The sequence below is a fragment of the Phytophthora cinnamomi genome, assembly GCF_018691715.1.
Source record: "Phytophthora cinnamomi strain GKB4 chromosome Unknown Contig21, whole genome shotgun sequence".
NCBI lineage: Eukaryota > Oomycota > Peronosporomycetes > Peronosporales > Peronosporaceae > Phytophthora > Phytophthora cinnamomi.
Window position 1 is genome coordinate 247,892 of NW_027150954.1, and position 25,608 is coordinate 273,499.

General features: G+C 52.2%; 3 protein-coding genes across 3 annotated transcripts; 1 reads left to right on the forward strand and 2 right to left on the reverse strand.

Annotated features, from left to right (window-relative positions):
• Positions 1–1,373: 1,373 nt before the first annotated feature.
• Positions 1,374–3,846, reverse strand: IUM83_03495 (uncharacterized protein; the record flags this gene model as incomplete). Its single annotated transcript, XM_067927500.1, has 5 exons — positions 1,374–2,000; positions 2,069–2,179; positions 2,864–3,350; positions 3,425–3,669; positions 3,742–3,846. 5 exons carry the CDS (start codon positions 3,844–3,846, stop codon positions 1,374–1,376), a joined length of 1,575 nt encoding a protein of 524 aa, XP_067795159.1.
• A 227-nt stretch (positions 3,847–4,073) lies between these two features.
• Positions 4,074–5,963, reverse strand: IUM83_03496 (SWI/SNF and RSC complexes subunit ssr2; the record flags this gene model as incomplete). Its single annotated transcript, XM_067927501.1, has 2 exons — positions 4,074–5,105; positions 5,187–5,963. The coding sequence occupies 2 exons, from the start codon at positions 5,961–5,963 to the stop codon at positions 4,074–4,076; spliced, it is 1,809 nt and encodes a 602-aa protein (XP_067795160.1).
• A 6,762-nt stretch (positions 5,964–12,725) lies between these two features.
• On the forward strand, positions 12,726–13,070 carry IUM83_03497 (uncharacterized protein; the record flags this gene model as incomplete). The annotated part of the gene is made up of 1 exon (XM_067927502.1): positions 12,726–13,070. The coding sequence occupies one exon, from the start codon at positions 12,726–12,728 to the stop codon at positions 13,068–13,070; it is 345 nt and encodes a 114-aa protein (XP_067795161.1).
• Between the last annotated feature and the right edge of the window lie 12,538 nt (positions 13,071–25,608).

Below are 25,608 nucleotides of genomic sequence, written 5' to 3' on the forward strand. Positions count from 1 at the left end.
TTGTCCGTTTCGGTAGCACTGTCGGCCTGGACTTTAAATACCTTCGGCAAAACATCATCCAGACCAATTATCCATTGCTCGAATTGGGCCTCCCTCAGTTGTAATGCGGTGGTCTCCGTCTTCGGTGACTTTGTCGCCGCTTCATTCCCCCTCGCCACTATGGCCTCGTCCGTCATAGGCGGTCGTGGTCGTCTTCATCACAGTCGTTTTTCCCCCCCTAGAGTTCTTCTTGTTGAAGACCCTTACGTACGTGACCAACGTATCTAACTTTGGACTCTCACTACTACTTGGTTAACTTTCAGTTTCTGAAGGGCATCGTCGGTAGATGTGCCTTTCTTCAGCCACGATCTCAGCCGAGCGATAGCCAACATCGTTTTGATCGAAGCCGTGAGCTTGTCGAAGTCTAGGACGCCCCTCTCTTCGTCGGCATCTTCTTCGCTGTCTTCCTCTTGCACAGCAGTTCTCAGCAGTCTCTGAGCTGGAATAGCGTTTTCGTTCACAATAGCTGAGCGGAAGTTGGATGCAACCAACTTCGTGTCAGCAGTTTTCGGTGAAGCATCAGCGATCGAAGTCCAACCGCAGCGACGAGTAGCGCTAGAACGTGAAGACGCATGATTGAGGTGTACTTGGTAGTGTTGTTTTGAGCTTGTCCATGAAGAGCAAATTGCGAAGTGGGGTAGATCACACGAGGAAGGCTGCGCTGCTCACGGACAATAAAGTTCATCCAGGGGAAGACATGGCGGCTGCTTTCATTCCCACCGTATGCTTCATACGTACTTTTATTTTAGTAGTTGAATGTGAAGCCTTCATTATACAAATGCGTGTACCTCCATTTCTTTCTCTACTCAAACAGATCCGAAGATAACGTATGTCCATCCCAGATGACATCAGGGGGTGTTATTTGCGTCAGCCACCGTTATTCGATAACACATCGAAGACGCGAACAGCAAATATCTAAATGCATCCGCGTATCCGCTTTCTGCGGTGGTCACAACGGTTGCGCAGACCACCGTACGTGAACGAACTACCTGCACCAATCAATGAACCATAATCTCCACTTCTCCTGACGAAATGTGCCAATATATAGGAATGAGCCCGGACTCGGTGCCCGGAATGGGGCGAGTACTTGTAATTAAAGACGGATTATGATAGGAGTCGTCCATATCCATACGCCGTGCGGATCTGTTCTCAGCTACGTGTGCCCTGGTGCAGGTTTATCACGATCCAATACATTTTCCAGGTACACCAACGATATGCATACGAGTCACAGTGGTCGTCTCGCTCCGAACGAGAGGTCCGCTAACAAAACCGTGTTATCAAGTGCTCACGCCGTCGTATTCTTATCAAATCTGTCTCCATTTCTTTTTGCTACGCTATGCCTTCCGCGTGGAGACAGGTGTAGCAGGATCGTGAAATGCATCAGAGATAGCCTCCAAAGCTAATAATGACGCTTGCTGCTCGGATTGGATGACGGACTCGAGGCTACCGATCTGAGCCTCTACCTGCGCAATCCGCTCCTCCAGTCGACGCCCATCTGAGCTCACACTTTCGGTGAACTGGCGCAGAACGGCAGCTTGATTCGCATCGAACTCTCGCTTGAATTGCGTCAAGTGAACCGAAACAGCATTTACCACTGCATGCGGGTCTGTTGGTGTTACATTGGACTGTGCGGCTCGGACACGGTCCACTTCAGAATACAATCGCTGTTCGCTAGCTTGTACTTTGCTGGACACCATTTCTTCCACTTGCGATTGCATCCGAGAGGAAAGGGAACTCGTGGGAGATAATTGCGTAGAGTTGTACGGGCTGGACATGTGCTGCGTGAGAACTTCCTGCCGTATTTGCTGGATCTGGAGTGCAACGTCCGCCTGCAATTTGGCTAGTTGAGCATTCCCGGCTGCAACTCGATCTGTCAGCATATCCAGTCGCGCCTCCAATCGGGGCAGAGCACGTTCACATGCCTCCAGCTTGGCTGCCAGAAACTGCACCTGTGATGAATTCTGTTGACATTGAGGAACATCTTCTTAGGTTGTGTATTGCCTCAAGCTGAGTTCACAAAACCACGTACCCGCTCCTGCTGCTGCGTCTCCATTCGGGACAAAAATTGGCCAAGGCGTTGCTCGAAGTTGTGACTCATACATTCGATAGTCTTGCTGACAATGTACTCGACGTCGATATGCTGCATTGGCAGCGGTGCAACAGGCTCAACGCGCATCATTGACGAGTTTGCGAGGTTGGACTGTTGCAGTGGGTGCGCTTGGACTATTGCAGTTGGTGTTCGTAGTGGATCCGACGCCACAGCGTGAATTGTAACAGATTTATCCGAACGAGGGTATTCTGCACTCAAGACTTTGTGTGGTCCTGACGATGGGGAGGTGGGCAAGCCAGCAACCGAAGCCAAAGTGGCGTTTATGCTGGTTTTGGTCGCCATGGCCACGGCTTCAAGCTCACTACTGATTCCTAATTTTCTCGTGAAAGGTGGATCCTGTGGTTGCTCACTTGGGTTTTGAAGTGCGTTTGCACACCCAGACTGATCCCCACTTTGCATGGGGTCTGGCAATTCTTCCAGGTGCGAACCTGACTGAAATTGAAGGCGCAGACCTGGAAAGTTTGTCTTTGCAACTTCCTTCAGACATTCACAACCTCCCTTGAATTGTTTTTCATCCTCTTCTTCCGTAAGAGATGATTTCTTGTCTAAGTAGAGAGTCTGGAGAGAGCATTGCTGGCCAGCGGTTGCTGCTTGCAGGAAACTCCGCTGCAGTAAGTCCAGACCATCAACCGAATTGAAGCCACACGCTCGCAAATCGAGCTCACGTAAGGCGCTTTTGCCTGTCTTGTCACGGCGACGGAAGAGTGAGCGTACCAGCTCCAGTTTGCCATCCTCCGAGAGAGGGTTCCCAAGCACACACAGCGTCTCCATCATCGAGGTATTGTCCATTAATAATGCCCCCACGCCGCTTTCAATAACATTGCCAGCTGCACTCAGGCGGCGCAGCGGAAGTTGTGTCAAGGTGGCGAATCCTGCCGATGTGATTCCATTTCGAGAAATGTCGAGCTGCTCCAACATCGACGGTGCGGAATCGTTCAGCTTGCCAAGAACTATCGACATGGCACTGCCGCTTGATACGATCAACAGCTTTAACGCATCTGCGATGGCGCGTAAGCCACCATCGCGGATGTTGTTGTCGGCTAAGAGCAGATGACGAAGTGACGTGCACGATTGAAGTGACTGACTCAAAATGATTCCAGCCTGGCGCGGTAGTTTGCATGACGACAGCTCTAGAGTCACAAGAGACGAAGTAAAAAGCGCCGAGATGGCGATTAGAGACGTCATGCTTACTTGCTGGCAACTAACGCAAAGTAAAATAAAGGACCAAGCGTGAGTTTCCTGCTCAAAATCTCATGTAAAATTACGCTCACTCACCTTCTCACTCGAAAATGCACAAGTTTGACGCGATTCCTCGTTAACTGGTCCGTCATCATGGCGAAAAAGCGATCCCCGGAAAGCGTACACTTCTCGAGCGATACGCTCTGGCACTCGTGGCCACAGCCACCAAAAAGCAAGTCTAGTTGCTGGACGCTCAACTGATCCAGATCAAAGTGGCGTAGCTCCACACTCTTGACGTTTGAGACTGGATTCGCCAGTGCATCCAGCACAATTTGATCGCTCTGCACAGTACAAGTGAAAATAAGTCGCGCGTACTATGATTCTATCGGAAAAGCTCATAGCGTTGCTGTTACCTTCGTACGTACGACGCATGTTGGAGGGTCCACCGTCACTGTCACCGCTGCGGCTTCTTCTCCTCGGGGCCCAAGTGAAGTAGCTCCAGTGTAAGTGACCTCCATCTTGCCTACGAAACAATGGTGCAGGCAAGGTGTGGCTCTATTATTTTCGCGCAAAAACGTACCATGAACGGCCTCCCAACCGACACGCCGCGAAACGAGTTGCTAATTACTTCCTGGCAAAAAGTTCCTGCAATAAAAGTGGGCATACCGGGAAAATTCATCATCTCTTTGGATTCTGCTTGCCAGCTTGAATGCTATGCGATTGTTATGGAGAAATTCAAGGGGGTCTATGGTCCAGATCGGCCGTTTAGTTTCTCCTGGGAGAATGCTAGCCGATCCACATAGAGCTGGTACTTTTCTTTGGCAAGCTGCTCCTTCTCGGCGACGATCGTCTGTTCTAGTACACTGAGCTGCTGCATCTTCAGCTCCATTTGCCGCAATTGGTTCTCCAGAAGTTGATTCACCAAGTCTCGCACGGGGCCCGCAGCAGTGTCATCTGCGATTCTCTGGGCCCGAGTTGCTAGCAATGCAACAGTTGTAGCGTTGGCGGCTTCTTCTGTAACAGCGATGATTTCCTTCGAGACAGGTGTTGTGTCCCCCTTCTTGCCATCTTCTGTCTTTGAGGCAGATTCTGTAGTCGTGGTCGAAGACGACACGTCCTCCATGGCAACGTCACCATCTGCCGATGCGTCCTCTATCTTGACGGCAGACGCGATTCCCGCGGCCTCGGCGCTGCTAGCAACTGCTGCCGCCGCATCTTCGAGCGAGGTAGCCGGGGTATCTCCTGCCTTAGCGGGAGTTGCCAAAGTGGTCGCACTCTCCACCTTGACTCCATCCGCTGGTCCACCGGTCTCTATAACCGCTTCTTTTTCCGACGATTTCGTTGGCACAGGCATCGTGTGCAGCCGCTTGATAGCACCAATAGCCGCGTGGGCCGCAGCCTTCGCAACCAGCGGGTCCACTTGCTCCACCAGTGCCGCCAAGTTGAGCACCGGGGCGTTCAGCGCTTCTCCAGCGGTAAACGGCCGCAGCGCCTGAATCGAGTCCCCCAGACTCCTTCCCTGACTCGGCACTGTCTGGTTGAGCAGCGGCATCTCCAAAAAGTGCAGCAGACACTCGTCCGCCGTCTTCGTGCCCACCTTGGCGGCGACAAAGTTCCAGTCGCAGCTTCCGTCGTCGTCCTCGTTCTCGGGGCTCTTGATGCCGCTGGTCCTGGTGCTGCTCACGGCCTCCAGCAGCAAGTCGGTCTCCTCCTTCGTCCACTTGTGCGCCGCCGCCAAGTTCTTGGCCACGGTCGGCATCAGCACAAAGTCCCCGGCCTCGTACCCCTCCGGGAAGGCTCCGCGGATGTAGCACTCCTCGCAGATGCCGCTCCCGGGCCTGAGCGCGAAGCCCCCCACCGTCATCTCCTTGCCTTCACCCACCGCCGCCTTCCCATTGGCCGCAGCCGTCATGGGCGTGGCGGCGTTGCCCGCCGCTCCATTGCTCGTGAACTTCTTTTTGGCCTCGGCGTTCAGCTCGAAGAAGGCGTCGTCGGGGCCTCTGGCGGCCCCGCAGGCCTCGCAGGCCAGCGCGGTGTCCGCCCGCCGGGCGTTCTCCTTCTTGGCGGCCACGAGCATGGCCACCGGCCCCTGCTGGGCGGCGGCACTAGTGTCCGCCAGCTTGAGGTGGTAGTTGGCGTGCACGGCCGGGGGCATCGCGTGCGGCGGCACGTGGAAGTTGATGAGCCCCCAGTGCGTGAGGAACTCGTGCACTCTGAGGATGGCGCAGGCGTCGCCCGCCAGGTTGCGGCGGCAGGCCGTGGCCGTCAGGTACACGCCCGGCTGCTGGCGGTAGGCGTGCACCATGTAGTTGCGGTATTTGAGATAGAGCTCCGCCGTCTTTGAGGAGGAGGAGGAGAAGAACTCGGGCAGCATGCGCTTCTCGATGGGGTTGATCTTGTCCATGGCGAACCACGTGCTGCAGCGCGGCACGGCCACGGCCTCGGCGTCGACATGGTCCGTGGCGGGGTCGTTGTCGGCGTTGGACGCGGATTGCGCGGCTTGTGCGGCGTCGCTGGGGACGGGGGGCGCTGCATTGGGTGCGAGGGAGGCAGAGGGAGCTGCGGGCGCTGCTGGAGCGGCCGTGGACGCAGCGGGGGCGGAGCTGGACGCGCTCGACGCGAGCGGAGACGCCATGGCAGGAGCGTGGGGCGGCGTTGTTGGCCCAGCGCTGGTTGTTAGGGAGAGGGAAAAAACCTCGGAGGTTTTTTCCGGACTGTACTCATTGTATTCTGGGGAACCTCAAGTTGAGGTGGTGGACTCATTTGGATTTAGTTTGAGGATTTGTTGCATAATCGTACGCACGAGGGTATGCTGGCGTTAGATTTTGCGAGACGCTGAGTGCGTTCCGTGGTCACTCTGGTTACTACAGCATGTTTGAAAGGTGAAGTTGGTTGAGTACCGACTAGTGTACTTGTTGAAGTAGAGAGTGGTGGTTGAGGTCTTTGACCATGATGCCTGTGACTATGAGAGAATTAATAGTGTTCTGCCGGATAGTACCTGCGGGTTTCTGGGAGCTGCTTCTGCATGCGTGCAGAATTCTTCTAAGGCTGCGGCCGGTGTAGTCAAGAGTAGTCAACGGGGGTTTTGTGGCTCGAGGTGCTTTCCCCTACAACAACACTTAAACAACAACGACACAATCAGTTTTCTCTCGAATCGCACACTTGTTTCTACTACTCGACGCTCGGGCACGTGTGACCAACAAGTGCTACTACCTGTTCCACATAGACGAAGTGCTGCGAGTGCGACCGAGCATCTCGCAGGTTATGGGCCCAAATGGCTTCTGTGTGGGATTTGGAGTTAAGCAAGAGGCAAAATGGAGTTTGGTGCGTTGCAGCGCCGTGGTAACGCTGGAGGTCAACAAGGGCAACAACAAGGGCAGCCGCAACCACAGCAACAAGATCAAGGACATGGTCAACAAGTAGGTCAAGCTCTCCAACGGCAACAAGCGGTGCGGAAAGTGGCCGCTGCTACTAAAACGCCTAAGTATGATGCAGATGGTGGTTTTGATTTGTATCGGGCTCGATTGGAATCATATCTGAGGCAACGAGACTGCTGGGATGTGGTTGTGGGGACCGATGGTCCAGACGCGCAGAATGCCGCCCAGCAACAAATTTATGAAGAGCGCAACCTGTTTGCGCGGGATGCTTTGCTCTGTGGGCTTCTCCCAAAGGATGCCAAGAAAGCCTGCAATTTCGCGCGGGTGAGTGAGATGTGGACAGCGTTCGTGCGAGACAAGACACGGCGAGACTTCGCAAACAGTATTCGGATTCGTGCTAAGTTGTATGGCGCGAAATTTGTGAAGGGTATGAAAATGGATAAATATTTGGAGGATCTAGAGGATTATCGCCGCCAACTCGAGAACATGAATGATCAGATCGGTGATGCAGAGATGGCAAGTATCATTCTAACGGGAGTAGAAGGAACCCATCGAAACGTTGTCCGAATGTTCAATAGAGATGAAAATCCTCCTGATCTCGAACGAGTGCTGAATTCTCTGCGAAGTGAAGCCGAAATGGATGAATCCGATGATGAAAACAACGATCTCTCCAAGAAAAAGAAGGAGAACGGCGACAAAATTATTGGTTCAGTCCAGGGAAAAAGACCCTGGCAAGCCAAGAAACAAAACAAAGTAGATCCTGGAAAGAAGTCCCAAGGAGGAGGCACGTGGAAAGAGACCCGTGAATGTCATTTTTGCCACAAAGTTGGTCATCTTCGGGCTAAGTGCTGAAAGTGGCTTGCCGAACAAAAGAAAAAGGAGAAAGCGGGCCAAAATGATGATGAAGACGACAGTGAGGACAGCGAGACGCGAGGTAAAAACGCCTCAAAGAAGAAAAAGAATAAGAAAATTGGCTTCATGGGTCGATGGGTAAAACCCTCTGGTACCATTGGCATGATGCGAGGTTCGAGTGATGCTGCGGCTTCACGACAGGTCCTGGCTGCTTCAGATGAATTTACGCAGGAATGGATGTTAGATACCGGTACTGATGTGCATGTGTCCCCTAGTGTGGACTCATTTCAGCATGAATTGATCGAAGATGATATGTATTTCAATGACTGGAAGGGGGGTAGTGCCAAAGCTGAAGGCATTGGTCTGGTCCAAGTACGGACAATGAATGTTTTAGATCCGAATGACTCCGGATTTATATTGAACTTGGAGGAAACGCGTTATTCTCCGAATGGACTCATTAATCTTCTGAGTCAAGAATTGCTTGAACTGGATGGCTGGATTCCATCCACGCCGTTTACCCGTAACCCAGCAGATAGAGTCGCCTACTTCACTAATGAGATGTATGAAGGTGTGAAGCTGATGTTCAAGAAGAGGAATGGACATTACTGGCTGGATACGTCCCCCGTTCGCTCGAACTCTACTGTGTGTAGAATGACTTCAACTCCAAAGGAGAACAAATTACTGTTGTGGCACATGCGTTTTGCTTATCAGAATGTCGAAGCTATGAGAAAGATGGTTCAATTGGAGATGGTTGAAGGTATGGAGTCGCTCACTTTGAACGATTTTAAGGGTCAGTTTCGCTGCATTGCCTGTCCGCGTGCGAAACAAGGCGAATGGCCTACAATCGTCAGCAGAGGAAACGTCAGACAGAGTGCTATGCGCGCCTGATGTCGGACGTCTGTCATGTAGGTGTTTGACTCCTGGTGGAAATATTTACTTCCAGCTCATTCGAGACGAAGCATCACGGTATAAGTGGTGTTATCTTCTGAAGGAAAAGAGTGAAGCAGCTCAGCATGTGATGAATTTGATATTGCGATTGGAAAAGGAACACTCGATCAATGTTTTCTCGTGTGATCAGGGGAAGGAGTTTGTCAACACGGCACTGATCTCCTTCCTTGCCTTGCACGGAATCGAGTTGTTAACTACCAACGCGTATACCCCAGAGGAAAATTGTTTGGTTGAAAAACTGAACGGCGGGTTGATGAGTAAAGTGCGGGCTGTTAACGAAGCGGCTGGGTTGCTGTACTGTCTGTGGAGTGAAGTACTTGGTTATGTCGTACATGTGGACAACATGAGTGCAACCAAGGCATGGATGGTGTAACCCCAATTGAAAAATTATTTGGAAACAAGCCGGTTGTGCGTGATCTGCACGTGTGTGGGTCAGTGGTATTTCACTTTATTCCGAAGAAGAAACGTAAGACCAAACTAGACATGCGATCAGACCCTGGTATATTTCTTGGATATGCCAAGACATCGCTCGGGTATCGAATTCTCGACTTGAGTACAGGAAATCTGGTGGAACGACGAGATGTCGTGTTTCATGAAGACATGGCGGCCGATCCCATGTACGTGAGAGATCTGATAAATAAGCGGTACTATGGCGAGGAAGTAGAGTTGCTCGAACACATCGATTTCGTGTCCTTACCGGTGAGCCGGGTATATTTGCCGTATGATGAGTTTGACGAAGGGCATAATGATGAAATTACTGGGCCCTCATCATCGTTGGATGATGATGACGACGACGAGTTCTATGACACCGACGATGGTGTGTCCGAAGCCTTTGTGGATGAAGAGACCGACGATGATGACAGTAGCAGTGATGACGGTAGTGATAGTGACAATGACAGCGACTTCAGTGGGAGAAATGCTGAAGCGATGGAAGTCGATGTCACTGCACAACCGAGTACTGGAGCAGGCGATGCCGGTGTTAGTGGGAGTGCTGGAGCTAGCAGTGCCGGTGTTAGTGGGAGTACTGGTGTTAGTGGGAGCGCCGATCGGAGCCCGGTGAATACTAGTACAGCAACGAGAACAGTGCGGAGGTCGAACTGTGTGCGACGACCTAACAGTCGATACGATTCTGGAACATTTGTTTTGGCGCAAACGTTGTTTCAATGCATGATGATTGCTACGGTTTGTGACTTACTGAATCCCACAACCGTACATGAAGCGCTTGCGTCTGAGCATGCGGCTCAGTGGAAGCAATGGACGTTGAGTACGAGTCATTGATTGAAAATCAGACCTGGATGTTGGTCCCAAGACCAAAGCCGACACGAGACAGGCCCATAAACATTTTATCGTCACTATGGGTACTGGCACTAAAACGGAATGAAAGAGGAGAAATTGAGAGGCACAAAGCAAGACTGGCAATCAAGGGCTATCGACAAAAGTATGGATTGGATTACTTGGAAACTTATTCTCCAGTCGTGCGAATCGAGTCAGTCCGACTAGTCCTGCTTCTAGCGTTGTTGTTAGGCCTGGACTGTCAGCACATAGATTTTGTGACAGCCTTCTTGAACGGTGTACTGCAAGGCGTTGAAATTTACATGGAGCAGCCCGAGGGCTACAGCGATGGAACTGGGAGGGTTTGCAAATTGTTGAAAGACTTGTATGGCTTGAAGCAAGCCTCTCGGATCTGGAACAACACACTGCATACCCATTTAGCAGACATGGGGTTCAAGAAGTGCCCATTTGATGCCGGCGTGTACTACAAGATGGAAGATCATAATAAGATTTTCTTGACAGTGTACGTCGATGATATTGTGATCGCGTCAGATCGGAGAGACGCGAAGAAAGTGGTGGAAGTTCTTGGGAAGAAATTTAAGCTGAAGAATTTAGGCCGAGTGAAGCATCTACTTGGTATGGAAATTAATTATGTGCCCGGCAAGACTGTGCATATCTCAGACTGCATACATTGAGCGGATGCTGAAGAAGTTTGGATTGGCTGATGCCAAATCAGTTCGCTCACCTCAAATGCACAATGAACCAACACTTCGTGTCGAGACGGATCCGAAACTGATAAATGATCCGACATTACCATTTCGGGAGATCGTGGGCTCACTTCAGTATCTCGTTCACTGCACAAGGCCGGACTTGGCTAATGCAGTACGAACATTGGGAAGGTATGGAGGTGCGTACACGAAGCAAAATTTTCGTCAAGCTCAACGCATATTGAGGTATCTGCGTGATACTAAAGACATTGGATTGGTCTATCGCTACGAGGAGATCGATCAGGACGGTGTGAAGCTTGACGCCTTTGCGGATGCTGACCACGCAGGTTGTCCGGAGACAAGCCGTTCGGTAAGCGGTTGGATTCTTCGTCTTAATGGCAATGTGTGGCACTGGCAGAGTAAGAAGCAGAGTACGGTAGCTGATGACACATGTGCGGCTGAACTAATTGCAGCGCACAAGTGCACGAAAGAGATTAAGTGGGCACAATTGATGTTGAAGGAATTGGGAATCGACCAGCGAGCCGTGGCTACGCTGTACTGTAATAACCAAAGTACGATCAAGGAAGTGAAAAATAATGGAAACTCACAAGAACAAAAACATTTGGCGAAAAAGACGCGTTCAATTGCTGAATGGGTAGATCGTGATCGATTGGAAATTGAATATGTTCCCTCAGCAAAGAACATCACCGATATTTTTACGAAAGCTTTAGGGCCGTGTGTCTTTGAGCGTCTGCGTGACCAGCTCAACCTAGAAGATGTTCGCCATGTCATGAGGCATTGTACTGAGAATGCCGGAACTACCATGGACTATGATTGCGGATCAGACGTTGACATGAAGGGAGCATAGGTTTGCTGCGGCAACACGAATGAAGCACGTTGAGCAACCAAAGTGAAGTGGGAGTGCGAGACGCTGAGTGCGTTCCGTGGTCACTCTGGTTACTACAGCATGTTTGAAAGGTGAAGTTGGTTGAGTACCGACTAGTGTACTTGTTGAAGTAGAGAGTGGTGGTTGAGGTCTTTGACCATGATGCCTGTGACTATGAGAGAATTAATAGTGTTCTGCCGGATAATACCTGCGGGTTTCTGGGAGCTGCTTCTGCATGCGTGCAGAATTCTTCTAAGGCTGCGGCCGGTGTAGTCAAGAGTAGTCAACGGGGGTTTTGTGGCTCGAGGTGCTTTCCCCTACAACAACACTTAAACAACAACGACACAATCAGTTTTCTCTCGAATCGCACACTTGTTTCTACTACTCGACGCTCGGGCACGTGTGACCAACAAGTGCTACTACCTGTTCCACATAGACGAAGTGCTGCGAGTGCGACCGAGCATCTCGCAGATTTTTTGGTGTGGGGTTTCCCATTATAATAGTGTAATTATAAAACTGCACTCTGGTTTATATTATTAAAATGCATGTACATGAACATGTTTGTAGGCGTAGCTGTTGTATGGAGCTTGAGTGACGTGGCTGCCCCTGAACGGTTGAGTACAAGCACTATTAATGTGCGTTTTGCATCTTTGTCAAGCATCACTACGTTCATTTATTCTATTATTTATTGTTATTATTATTATTTGTTTACCTCATAGTACAATGTTTATAAAAAGACGCGAAATGAAATTTGCGGTTATGATGGGTGGCTATGCCCGGCGCCGCGCACTGTTGCAGTGCCGCATACGCGAACTCCCGCGATAGTACAATGTCTATACCCGAAAACTCACTCTAAAGATCGGGCCCATCCGTGTGGTTGATCATCTGTATGTGACGTCATTTTCTTTTACTTGGCGCGGAGAAACCGCAGAACTAGGTGCTGGACCAGTGCTGGGACATTCTAACGCAGGTATCACGTAGTTTTATTTACAGTACATACAGCATTGCCTTTGCAGACACTACCAGTTCGTCATTGTTCACTTCTCGTTCGTCATAGGCTCGTGATAAAAAAGGATATTCCAGTTTTCTCCTGGTCGCCATCTTTGCCGTGCTAGTACTAAGCGTACATGTACACGTGCTCAGTTGCTTATAGACACAGCTCTATTATAATAATCTGTATGCGTGTATGGCACATGCAGTACGCAACGAAGGCACGATCCTCTCAAGAAATGCCGTGCACATACGTTATATAACACGTACAGACCTTCCCCATGTAAACTGGTTGCAATATACAGTTATATGAAGTACCGTATGTACAGTACATGTACTTCAGCAAGCTAATCCAGGAAGATAAGATGCGTGCGGTTGGACTTCGTAGCTCCCTACTGCACTGGCTAGCGGAGAAGCGAATTTCCACGCTGTCATTTCTCGATTCGCCTCGTGCACATCAAGTCCCGTCCGAGCAACGCTTCGAGCTAACCATGCAGTTCATCAAGATCGTCGCCATTGCTGCCATCGCCACCACGCTGTGTTTCGCTCTGGCCAGCGCCTCGGCTAACGTTGACGCCAAGGAAGAGACGCCTAACGTGCGTAAGCTCTACTACACCAAGTTCCCCACCCCGAGTCCCGCTGTGAACGGCCGCAAGCTGTACTACACGAAGTTCCCGACCCCGAGTCCCGCTGCCAACGGCCGCAACTAAACAACGTCGGCAGCTTTCCGACGACAATCTAAATCACGATATCACGTCTAGCTGTTCAACAAATTGTTCGTTTATACAGAATCTACGCAGCGTTTACAGGATTCGTCCTCATTTTAGTTACCTAAATCGTTTTGCGGCAACGATAAGATATCGACTTGGGCATTATTGAGACTGGGGTAGTCACCATCTAGGATGCCGTTAGTCTTCACGCTAACATGAGTTGTATAACAAACGCTAGCGCTAGTAAACCGTTAATGTATAGTACAAACTACTAACATGTTAATGGAGTTCGGGAAAATTGGCCTAAAGCCAGCTAAGGGTGAACATGTTGGGGCATTGAACGGTGCAAGTTGCTTTCATCCAGAACTAACTACGCGCGAGTGAGTGTTGAGGCTGTAAGGTAGTTCATTTCATGTAGCAGATTTGAATGCAAAAGAGTGATTTGACACTGAAAAAAAACGACGGGCGCTGTTACTTCTATGAAGAGATCTTGCGTGCCTTGTATTTGCTAGCAGTTGTGCCACTTTATGTGATTATACGATAGCGGGAAGTCATTTTAGTTGAAGTCGATGCCTAGAACTTGCCTGAATGCCATACTTTACAACTGCTGTAGCGGAAATGGATTCAAGGGGTGAGGATGTGCAGATATAGTTGCAGAGTTGCAAAACAGAAGAAGCCGACAGTGGACCATATCATCACGTCTCCCACCGTGAATGCAACTCCGACCAGAATCCGACCATATCACAGAACTTTATATCGAACTAAGTTGGGAAGGTTTTCGTAAATAGGATGACAGCAGGTAATTACGCACGTAAATAACCTAACAAATGAGTGGTGCACGCGTAAGTTTGACTGCGCCGTTTGACCTGCGCACTCAGTGCTCGATTGACCACCCGGGAGGGTGAATTGAGGGGGTTGTGCCGCGCATCGGTGCACCTAAGAGGGTTGTCGCTTCCACGAAGAGCTGTGGTCGTTAATTCCCCGTCGAGCACTCCAGTGTGAAGTACCCTGCGATGTTGTTGTCTAACCCCCACCGATGTAGCTCAATGGAAGAGCTCCCGAAAGGGATGAAGGTGGTTCGATTCCACCCATCGGTAAAATTTCTATGATTGAATGAACGATGCAGACCTCCACGCAAGCGGCATCAACGGAAGCAAGAACAACTAACACGAGGAACAATGACTGTGCTATTGTGTTGGGCTATGGGACTTGTTTGAGTGTGTTTTGATGGTGTACTGGTGCAGGATTTACAACTCTTCCGATGGCAAGGCGCTTCCGATAGTCTCCGATGAGAACGTTCAGGCTTCCTCCGCGATGCAGCTGCCGAAGCGCTTTCAGCACAGCGCAGGATCCTGATGAGGGTACGTTTCGCAACCGCAAGAACGCCATGACCTTGCCTGATGCTAACTCCCCAAGCTGACGAACATCGTCCTTGTAGCAGGGTGATGATTCGTCGAGCACGTACCCATCTTCGATAAAGAGCTTCAAGAAGGCCACAAGCTGCTTGGCGTCTGAGTTTTTGTGCTTGTCGTTGCATCTCCAGCCGCGCGGATCTCCTGCATACCACGCAAACCAGGTGTCGGTTAGCGGTTGCAGCTTCGAACGGCGTCTGCGCTTCTGGGGTACGTTTGTTTCTTCTTCTCGCAGTCGCTTCGATCCTTGCTCACCTCGTCGTGCGATTATATCGTCTTTTTTACTGTCGTTTGCAGATTCTAACGAGTTTACGCGTGCTTCCAGTTGTCGATTTAGCTCGATTAATCGTTCAATCAAGGCCGTTTGATGATCGAATGCAGCTTTCGCTCCTTTACTTCATTCGATCATGTCTTCAGTGACTCCGTTTGCTTGGTTTGATGATCTTGTGAGCTGTTGTGACCAAGTGAGCAGGTTGGTCGTCGTCACTCCGGATTCCTCGGCGCAGTGCTCAATCTTCGCGACTACTTTACCGCGTGGGTTAATCTTTAACAGCGACGGATAGTGAAGGATCAGCGTCGCAGTCAGCACTTCTCGCACAGCAACGCTGATGTTGAAGGCCGGATTTCCCAGTGAGTGGCTTGCACTGAATATTTTATGGCTGACTTCATGGATCTGATCTTGCGTAGTCGAGTCGAAGGCTTCCAGCGACGGCAGTACAGAGGTTTGCTTTGGTGCCATACCACTGAGCACCTTCGCAACTTGGTGATCCTCCTTCGGTGTATTGAAGACGTATGCAAATGCCTTGTTTGTCGTAGTCATGTTCCAGGCTCCGCGGTCGAAGATCCACTGCGCTGTCAAGTCCGAGCAAGCGTTTGCACGCTGAGCTTCTCCTCGGCGAAAGGAGTGCGAGCTCAGCGGTTCTTCCACTCCATCTGGACCCGCAACTCGATCGAGGAGATGATTAACTTGAACGTGGATCCCAAGAGGTGATGGTGCCCTGGATGAATTCGACTGAGCTGGTGCACTTGAAGGAGTTTGGTCGTCGCAGCCCTCAAGCATCTCCAGGAGGGGGACAGAGGCAGTCAGCTCAACTGGCACGTGGGCCGTTAGCGCTGGAAGATGGCTCAACAGCGCAGTCGATGGAGCTTCCTGAGATGCCAGCGCAAGCGCAGAGCCAGCAACGGACACGACCGGAAGTCAGCGTCGGGGAAAAGCGACAGCGCTTGCTCATCAGACGTCTTCATCCGAATGATGCGGATGAAGAAAACCCCTCCAGCACCGATGGAGAGCTGCTGTTTGCGGACGAAGGTCAAGTCCGAAGCGCGGCCAAACAGGTACCAGAGCAAGCATAGCAATGCAGCATCTTGGTAGTCCTCTGCGCAGCTAGCTGTTGAATACAGGTATCCCACCATCTTTTGCAAGTCGGTCTTGGTGCATGCCACCGCCTTCTTCACGAAACCACCGCCTTCGCGCTTAATACAGTGCTGCTCCAGAGTGCGACCCATACTTAGCAGCTGCCTTGCAACAGCACCACCTGGGACGGGATATTCATCGAGCAGCCAGCACTTCACCTGTCGGTAGTACTGTGCCACGGAGTACCGTGACAGATACTGCCCCTTCGAGCCAGCGTGGACAGCAAGATAAACGCCAAACTTGTCCATTATCGTCAAGATGATGGCGCTTGCACGGCTCGGTTCGGCAAAGATCATGGCGCCAACGTGCTCGAGGCTGGTCCCTTCGCTCGAGAGGAAGCGAACGCCTTTAGAGCGGTCGAGCGCGCGCGCTTGGTGTTGGCGCGCTTGAGATCGTTGAGGCTCATCGTAATGGGTCGGAGAGGGAGGTGATATCTAAATGATGTGTGGCTGGGCGGCCATCTCTATACAGATATACATATCTGAGGCTTGCTTCCGACCCGATACGTCGGAGTTAAGGGGGTTCCGACCTCTGTCTGATACTGAGCTTTTATTGGTAAAAAATACGAGCTATGTCTCGAGTGGATTGGTGGAAACAGAATCAATGCAAATCATTGGTCAATATTCACGAAAAAACGCCATACAAAAGATCAGTGAGGTCGGAGAGATGATGCTATTCATCCATACCCCGGGTGAGGCTCACCCAAAATCTAACAGATTTAAGCCGTAGAGTGGGTTTGTTGATGCTGGGGGAGTCCTCACAACATCCGTCGCTTCAGCTCTGAATGAGCATCCAGACCATTCGGCAAGACGATGGCAAGAGCTGCCAAGTTGACACGACGCGCGAAAGCCGCAAAACGTGCTCTGAAGGCAACAGCAAAATCTACAATCCCGTATCGTAAAGCAACGCCAAAGCCTAAAGCAACACCAAAGCCTACCGTGTCTGTTGATGACGTAGAAGCAGAGCGCACCAGAGCCCAGCTCGCGCGACACGAGGAAACAAAAAAAACAACGGAACGCAGATACTCAGCAGCTTCCTCGCAACAAGCGGAGAAAGAAGTCGATGCTTCGATTGAATGCAGACGATGAAGAAAATATCGAGGACGACAAAAAAGGTTAGTGTTTTTCGTACGGACTTCTGGTCTGGGAGACTCACCTAGCGACAATTGTGTACGTTGTAGACTTTTTCGGGGGCATCGATGACCCACTGTTTCGCGTATGCGGAAGCTGTGGGGAACTCGCAAACTCAGTGAATGCCGTGTTAAGATTGTACGAATCTGAATCCAGGTTTTTTGATCCCCTTCGCAACGAGGAAGGAGCAGTGGAAATTATACCGGAGGGTCTTGTCTCGAGTGTGTCTGGCGGGGGTACGCAGTCAACGCAGTCGATTTGGCTGTGTGATCGATGCTATCGATCACTACGCTCACGAAGCACACCTAAGTTCTGTCGGAGCAGTGGATTCCGAATCTGTGAGGTGCCTAAAGAACTGGCTGTACTTAATCGGATTGAGGCAAGATTGGTCGGATTGGGGATCTCGTTCACTACGTGTGTGAATCTCTACCGTGACGGCCAAGAATTCACTCGAGGCAATGCTATAAATTATTGGAATGACCCTGGAGCAAGAGTAAGAGAAGTACCGAGGCCGTTGAGGGAATGTGGGGTTGTTTTTCTCGCGTCAAAGTCGGACAAAACCACAAAGTATTTTCGCGTCCGGCCTGCATTGGTGCGGAGCGCGTTGAAGTGGCTGATTGCTAACAACGATCGCTACAAAGTCGTCTCGATTTCGGAGGAAAATCTCCGGGCGCTAGAAGAAGTAGACACCGCACAAGACATACCAACGATATCTGTAACAGATGAGGAAGTACAGGAGCTAAGAGGTCACACTCAGTAGGTCAACAGCGAGAATCGTGATTATCCCGTCACTAGCAGTGAGCATATTCGCCGACTTTACCATATTGTTTGACGGACGAACTCCAGGATCCGGCGCTCGACCCCACCTGCAGCACGGAAGATTGTGCAACATGCACTACCCAGTACGATGACGCGAGCGTGTTTGCTCAATCTCAATTGGCGAGCTCAAATGGAGATGATGAAAGAAGTGACGTACTTGACAATCTAACTGAATCGTTTGAACTTGAAGGCAGTCAGGGCAATGAAGAGAGCGAATTAGAACAGCTGATGAGAGCGGCAGGTGTAAATGCATCGGATCCTGCTATTCCTATTGGTGAGCTGCGACGTCAAGAACATCCGATAGATGAATACGGGACGGAGCATTTAATGCTGTGTTGCTTCCCTACGTTGTTTCCGGATGGAAAAGGAGGATATCACGCGGTTAATGATAATGAAGGTAGAATGCACGAGTACAGCTTAGCCGACTTCTGCGCACACCTTATGAGGTGGCATGACAGACGTTTTGTAATTCACGGGAATTTCAAGTTTTTCTGCATGAATTTGATTCAGAGAAGACAAATCGATGGCCTGGTGAGACGAGTTCGTGTTACGGACAGCCGTGTCGCGGCAGTAGAAACGGCAGGGTGTGGGCGTGATCAAAGTCCCAGAAGAGATTGCGGACATCCGTCTAACGAAAAAGAAGAACTCAATGCTGCAATCCAGGTGTTAGATTCGTTAAATCCATTTTTTCGGGTAGTACGGGGTAGTGGGTTGTACTGGTCCAACGCCCGCGACGATTTAATGGCCATGATTGGGAACCGTGTGCTACCAACAAGGTGGCCTACTTACTTTTTGTAACGGGGTTACACGTACAAGTGGCTGCAAGCCACTTGTGAATTTAACAGATAGGTTATCTGTTAAACGTTTTGGATGCTTCCTCACATTGGTGTGAGACACACCGATGGATACATTGAAGTGGACCACCACAGTGAGTGGTCCACACATACCCAAAAGATCCTATTGGTAGAAAGCAGCATCTTTCTACCAATCAGAGACATGCATATTAGCGGGGCTCTGACAGCCAGCCGCTGCCAACCCTTTCATAGATGATAAACAGTTTTTAGCAGATTTTAGAGGAAGATCAATTTACAAACAATACAGTTCTCATTTTACCTAATCTAAGTCACTTGGAATCCTTTCTTACTTAACTTATATTTGTGTATTCAAATATAATTAACCTAAGTAATTACTAAGTACTTACGCTTCCTCATACACGTTGCGCGACGTGTAAGCTAAAGTAGTGAGTCAAGTTAGACCCACTACACCTGGTAGCACTTTGTAGTCCGTCCAACGACCGACTGCTTGACGTTCGTACGCGGTGTACGAACGCGGAGCCGAGAACCACATGAGTACGGAGGTGCCCATGGAGAGCTCCAACACGCCTGCAACGCATGTTGCACGCGCTGACTGCCCCCACCTGTCTGACCCAGAGTGGGAGGCCCTCCAACGACTGTCAACAGTCATTGGAGAAGCGGCGATAGCTACAATGCTGCGTACGCTATCGCCGACGGAGCAACATGGTGTTGCTCTGGGATTCATCATGAAGGAGCAGCGTGACGCTGCTTCCTCAGTGACGGCGTCGTCAGGGACGACACCGCGTGCTCAACCGTTAAAGTTGAGCGTGAGCAATTACGTGGGAAGAGAGGGCGAACCTCTCCTCCGATGGCTTGTCGAACTCGACACAGCCATAGCGGCTCGACGCATCGTCGACCCGCTGTCGAAGGTCGCGTTCGCCATGTCCTGCCTTGGCGGACGCGCAAGGAGTTGGGCGTATGGACGCCGACTCTCCGATCCTACGTGCTTCAGCACGTACGAAGTGTTCAAAGAGGAGCTCAAACAAGCGTTTGAGCCCCCGCAAAACGAGTTCCGGTCGAGGGCGGAGTTCCTCGACCTTCAGCAGGGTAAGCATGACGTCCATGCTTACGCGCAGCGCGCACGATATTTGGTATCAAATATCGTGACTAACCCGATTGACGAGGCGACCAAGGTCGTCACGTTCATGAAGGGGCTTAGAGATGGGCCTGTGCAGACCTATCTCTTCCGAGAGTACCCGAGTACTCTCGAAGCTGCAATCACTCTTGCCATGCAAGAAGAGTTTAGCCTGCGGCAGGCTAAACTCCATGTGAACGTACCGAGGCCGCAACCGCGCCCGGTAGCGAGGACGGGAGGTCCGGAGCCAATGGACCTCTCGAGCGCAACAACTGCTGGTTACCAGCAGCAGGGAGGTAACGTGCGATGCTTCCGCTGCGGAAGGATCGGTCACTTTGCACGGGAGTGTACAGCTCCCATGCCCCCTGGAGGTGGCCGTCGTGGCGATGCTAGGCATCGCCGCGGACCAACAAAAAACGCGAACATCCAGTAGGCGCGGGGCGCCCTACTGGTAATGCAGTCGCGCGTGCCGACATCGGGCACGCGACACTGAGGACTGCAGCCCCCAGTGAGACCAGCTCTCACTGCAAGAAACAAGATGACAGGCCAAACCTAGTCATCTTGAAGGTTTACTCGAAGAGAGCGAGTGACTCTCTTCGAGCATTGGTAGATTCAGGCGCGTCGAACAACTTTGTTCGACTACGAAGCCTGTCGAGACTTGACTTCGAGGAGGTAGATACACCTCGAAGTCTTCTGGAGGTACGACTGGCAACAGGTGCCATCGTGAAGACCGAGAAGCGCGTCGTGAACGTGCGCTTCTTGTACAAACAACGAGTGTTTGTCGAACACTTTATCGTCCTGGACCTGGACGATAAGTTCGACGTGGTAATGGGCATGCCGTGGCTTGCACGGCATGATCCGGTAATAGACTGGAAGAAGCGCACGCTCGTGCGCTTCGGACGCGATAGCGGAACAGAGAGCGATGGCCCTGTTACCGCAGCGCGCGCACCAGCAGGTGCGCGCGGCTCACCAGTCGAGACAGCGCTTCATGCTGCTGTCCCGGAGTGCCCCAGGAAGTGCGCGAGGGCGCGCACAAGTGAGACCCACGTCGGCAATGCTGCCGACGTCGGAAGAAAAAAGATGTGTTGGTTCCGGGAACCAACACCCACGTTCAAGCGTGTAGGGACAGTCCCTGACCCGAAGCGGTCAGGTCGACAACGACGCGTCGGCTCCGGGAGCCGACGCACCCTCGGTCATGAGGGGCTCCGCCAATGAATGGCGTCGAGGTGACGAAGGCGTGTCAACTCCGGGAGTTGACGCTGCAAACAGTGCGGACGGTTGCAAACGTACCGCACTGACGCAATTTGCATGCTGTCGTGCAGCCGGGCTGCACGACGAAGCGCTATGCGATCAAGCCGGGCTTGATATCGCGCGCCCGCAGACAGGGTCTGCCGGCGAAGGGACACATTGCCGTGCAGCCGGGCTGCACGGAGGAAAATGCGGTCAAGCCGGGCTTGATACCGCGCGCCCGCGGACAGGGTCCGCCGGCGAACGACAGTCCACGGCCGGGCCTGGACCAGAAGAACAACTGTGCGGAGCCGGGCTCCGCACAACAAGAAGACGGCGCAAGCGGAAAACGCTGCGCAAGTCTCGGTCCGGGACCGAGACGCAACAAGAGCAGTCTGCTGGGCAGACTGCGGCGGTGACGCCGAATGTCAAGACGCTAAGCGTCTTGACGCGCACCGATACTGGATTCCAGTATCGTGACATGGAACTCGCTAGTCCTCCGACGACGGCGTCGGAGTTGACTTCGCTTCCAGCCATGAGCTGGAAGCGCTTCACGCGCGACTTGCACGATGGACGCATCGAGCAAGTCTGCGTTCTTTCGGACAGCGAAAGAACGGCGAGCGAGAGCGAAGAGCTGAGGCAGCTCTTCATGGGAAGTACCACTGAGAGTGAAGACACTCTCAGTGCGAAGACGAAGCGAGAGCGCTTCGAGGAACAAGGCTGGGACTCGCTGAAGCCGAGTCCCTATTACGAATTGTTGAGGGAGTACAAAGACGTACTCCCGGAAGAGATTCCTGCGGAGCTTCCGCAGGATAAGGGCATTCAGCACGAGATTGATCTCGTGCCGGGCACGAAGTACTGTGTCACGCGGCAGTGGCCACTGCCGCGAGAGCAAGTGAAAGCGATCGACGACTTCTTTGAAAGTCGTCGTAAGAGACAAGTGCGGGAATCAAAGTCCCCACACAGTGCTCCGACGTTCTGTGTCAAGAAGCCACAGGGCGGATGGCGCATCGTTCATGCCTACAACAAGCTGAACGATGCGACGGTACCGGCGCAGACGCCGATACCACGAAAAGATGTTATCATCGATTCGATGGCCGGGAGCACCGTTTACAGTGCTCTCGACTTGCGAGATGGATTTTATCAAATCCTAATGCGTGAGAGCGATATCCCTCTCACGGCAGTGAGCACGCCAAGCGGCATGCTCTGGGAATGGCTAGTAATGCCACAGGGGCTTAAGAATGCCCCTGCGACTTTCAACAGGTGCGTGACACACTTGTTGCGCTCGGTGCGCGACTTCGCACCGAGCTACTTCGATGATGTATTCATCCACAGCCGGGCTGTGGACGGGAAGACGACGTAGAGATGCACAGGGTGCATCTCCACGAGCTTATGCGAAAGCATAAGCTCTACGCGAACCTGAAGAAGTGTATCTTCGGGGCGAGCGAGATACCCGTCCTCGGGTGTCTCGTACGGAAGAATGGTGTCCGCCCTGACCCAGAAAAGGTCAGAGTGATTAACGAATGGCCAACGCCATCAAGTGTCAAGGAACTGAGGCAGTTCCTTGGCCACGTACTTGTGCAAGTACGTGGAGGACTATGCGAGCAAGATCCGCCCGCTGTCACAGCTTCTTAAGAAAGAAGCTGTGTGGAATTGGACACCCGATTGCCAAAAGGCATTCGATGCAGTCAAGCGGGGCTTGACTGAGGCGCCGATCTTGGCAGTGGCTGACCAAGATCGCCCATTTCACGTAGTGTGTGACGCATCCGATTTCGCGATCGGATGCGCGTTATCGCAGCACGATCACGAGGGCCGTGATCGTGTCGTCTACCAATCGCGTCAGCTGAAGCCAGCTGAGCGCAACTATCCGGTGCATGACAAGGAACTCCTTGCCATGAAGTATGCACTCGCAAAGTTCCGAGTGTACTTGCTTGGGAGTAGACCATTTGTGGTCTACACCGACCACGCTTCACTGCGCACCGCAGTGAAGTCGCCACACATTTCACAAAGAATGGCGAGATGGCTCTCATTCTTTGCGGAGTATAACTTCCGGGTCGAATACAAACCCGGAAGATTGAACGTGGTGGCCGACGCGTTATCACGTCGGCCGGACTATGCAGAAGCTGTTGACGTCAATGCCATTGACGCCATACGATCGAGCAAACCCACATCATCTCTGTTGGATGATGTGAAGGCCGCGTACGCGCACGACGCGGACGCGAAGCTCTTGCTGGCCTATGGCACAGCGCCTTCTGACAAGTCCCGTCAGAAGCTGCCCAAGCACCTTCGAGCGCGTGCACACCGCTTTCGTGTGCACGAAGGACTACTACTTTACAACGCAGTCGACGACACCGCGGATCTCGTTGTCGTGCCAAATGACCATGACCTGCGACTCAGGATCATGTACGAGTATCACGATGCCCCGACTGCGGGACATCTCGGACGTGAGAAGACATACGTCCTTCTCACGCGCGACTTCTACTGGCACCACCAGTATAAGTGGGTGCGCAAGTACATCCGTGCTTGCGAGGTATGCCAACGCGTAAAGCCTGCGCCATTCGCGCAGGCTCCACTGCAATCACTACCGACTCCGTCGGAGTGTTGGAAGTCCATGTCTTTGGACTTCATCTTTGGTCTTCCCCCGGACAGCGGAGGGAACACCGGTGTTGTGGTCTTTGTAGACCGTTCCAGCAAGATGGTACATCTTGCTGCGGTGCCAGCAGAGGTGACCGCGAAGCAGACGGCCCGTCTGCTCGTCGACATGGTGTTCAAACACCATGGCATGCCGTCCGACATCGTGTCGGACAGAGACCCGCGCTTCACAGCGCACCTGTGGCAAGAAGTGTTTACACTTCTTGGGAGCCAGCTTTCCATGTCGACTGTGGATCATCCGCAGACGGACGGTCAAACCGAGCGCGTGAATCGCGTGCTCGTCGATATGTTGAAGAGCTACGCTCACTCGTTCCACTACTGGAGCGAGTGCTTACCGATGGCAGAATTTGCCATCAATAACTCAGTGCATGCCTCGACAGGGCATACACCGTTCTACGTGAATGCCATGCGGCATCCACGTCTACCGAGTTTACTCGGAGTGATGGCTCCCACTTTAAGTGGGGGAGGATCTACGACTGCAATACAGCAGCCGCAGAAAACCGCTGACACTTGCACAGTGTCAGCTGCAACAATGGACAAACCACATGAGTCTGCGCAGGGCGCAGACTCCCCCAACAACATGGCCAACGACCACGGGTCTGTGCAGAGCGCAGACACCGCAAAGAACCACGCAGAGGCCGGGCCTCTAGCGGAGAGCGAGCTGAATGACTTCAGCTCGGATGCAATCAGTTTCATCACCAAAAGACAAGCCGTAATTCGGTTTGTCCAAGACACAATAGCAGCTTCTGTTGATCAACAGAAGCTGAACGCAGATAATGCGGGCAGAGGCAACACAAATGAATTCGAAGTTGGTTCATTAGTTTTGTTAGCTACACAAAACCTGCCTAAACATGCAGTTTCGAACTTCGGAGCAAGCAAGCTTGCTCCGCGCTTCATCGGGCCGTTCACTGTGTTGGCACGGCACGGCAACGCATACACGCTAGACATACCGTCTAGCATGCGCCTCCATCCGACCTTTTACGTCGGACGACTGAAGCCATACCGGCAGCACGAGCCATCTAGCTCGGCTGACCCGAAGCCTCGGCAGGAGCCGAGGCAGAAGCGGAGGACTTGGCCTCGGCGACGAGCAACCTCTCCTCCAGCGCGCGGACGCGCTAGAGCAACCCCTTCATCTGGGTCCCCAGCTCGACCTGGATATTCGAGGCGGTCTGCGAGACCGCCGCGACTTGGGCCTTCTGGTTCGCCAGCTCCTGCTTCAGGGCGGCGAACTCAGCGCCCTGCAGACGCTCCACGACGGCCACCCGGTCGTGGAGAGGCGCATACTGATCAGCCCGGGGCTGATCATACCCGGGGCGTGTTCCCACCCCCGCCACCGCCGATCCGTGACGCCCGCGGCTCAACCCGCTGGATTGTTGAGCGGATTGCTGACCATAGTATCCCGAAAACGAACCCTCAAGGGGCTCGTTTTCGTATTCGTTGGAGAGGATTTCCTCCCCATCGAGATACATGGGAGCCGCGGAACGTCTTGCTGGAGGACGTTCCGGAAATGGTGAGGGCGTACGAAGAGCAGTACGCGCTGGCGCAGCGGAAGTAACACGAGCGCTGCGATCATCGCTAGCGCCCGAACCCTCACGTGCTAAGAACTTAGCACGGAGCTCTTGAGACTCTCGGGCACACGGAACGACGTGTACCCGTTCAGGTCGCGGTCGCTCAAGCGGACCGCGCCTGAAAGCACTTCGTGCACTGAAAGCCCTCGGGCACAGCGCACGGCACATTTGCCTCCTCAGCAGCAACATGAAGTTGCTCCAGCTTTCCACGCTTCGAGTACGTCTCGAAGCGATCACGCGCTTGCTTAATCCGATCACGGTAAGCACTCGGCCTCTTGTTGAAGTTCTCAACAAAGGCGTTCCAGCTTTGACAAAGTGCCTGCCATTCGGGCACTTTGCTGCGAGAAGAGGTCTTCTTGCTTTGAAACCATCGGAGCTCATGAAAGA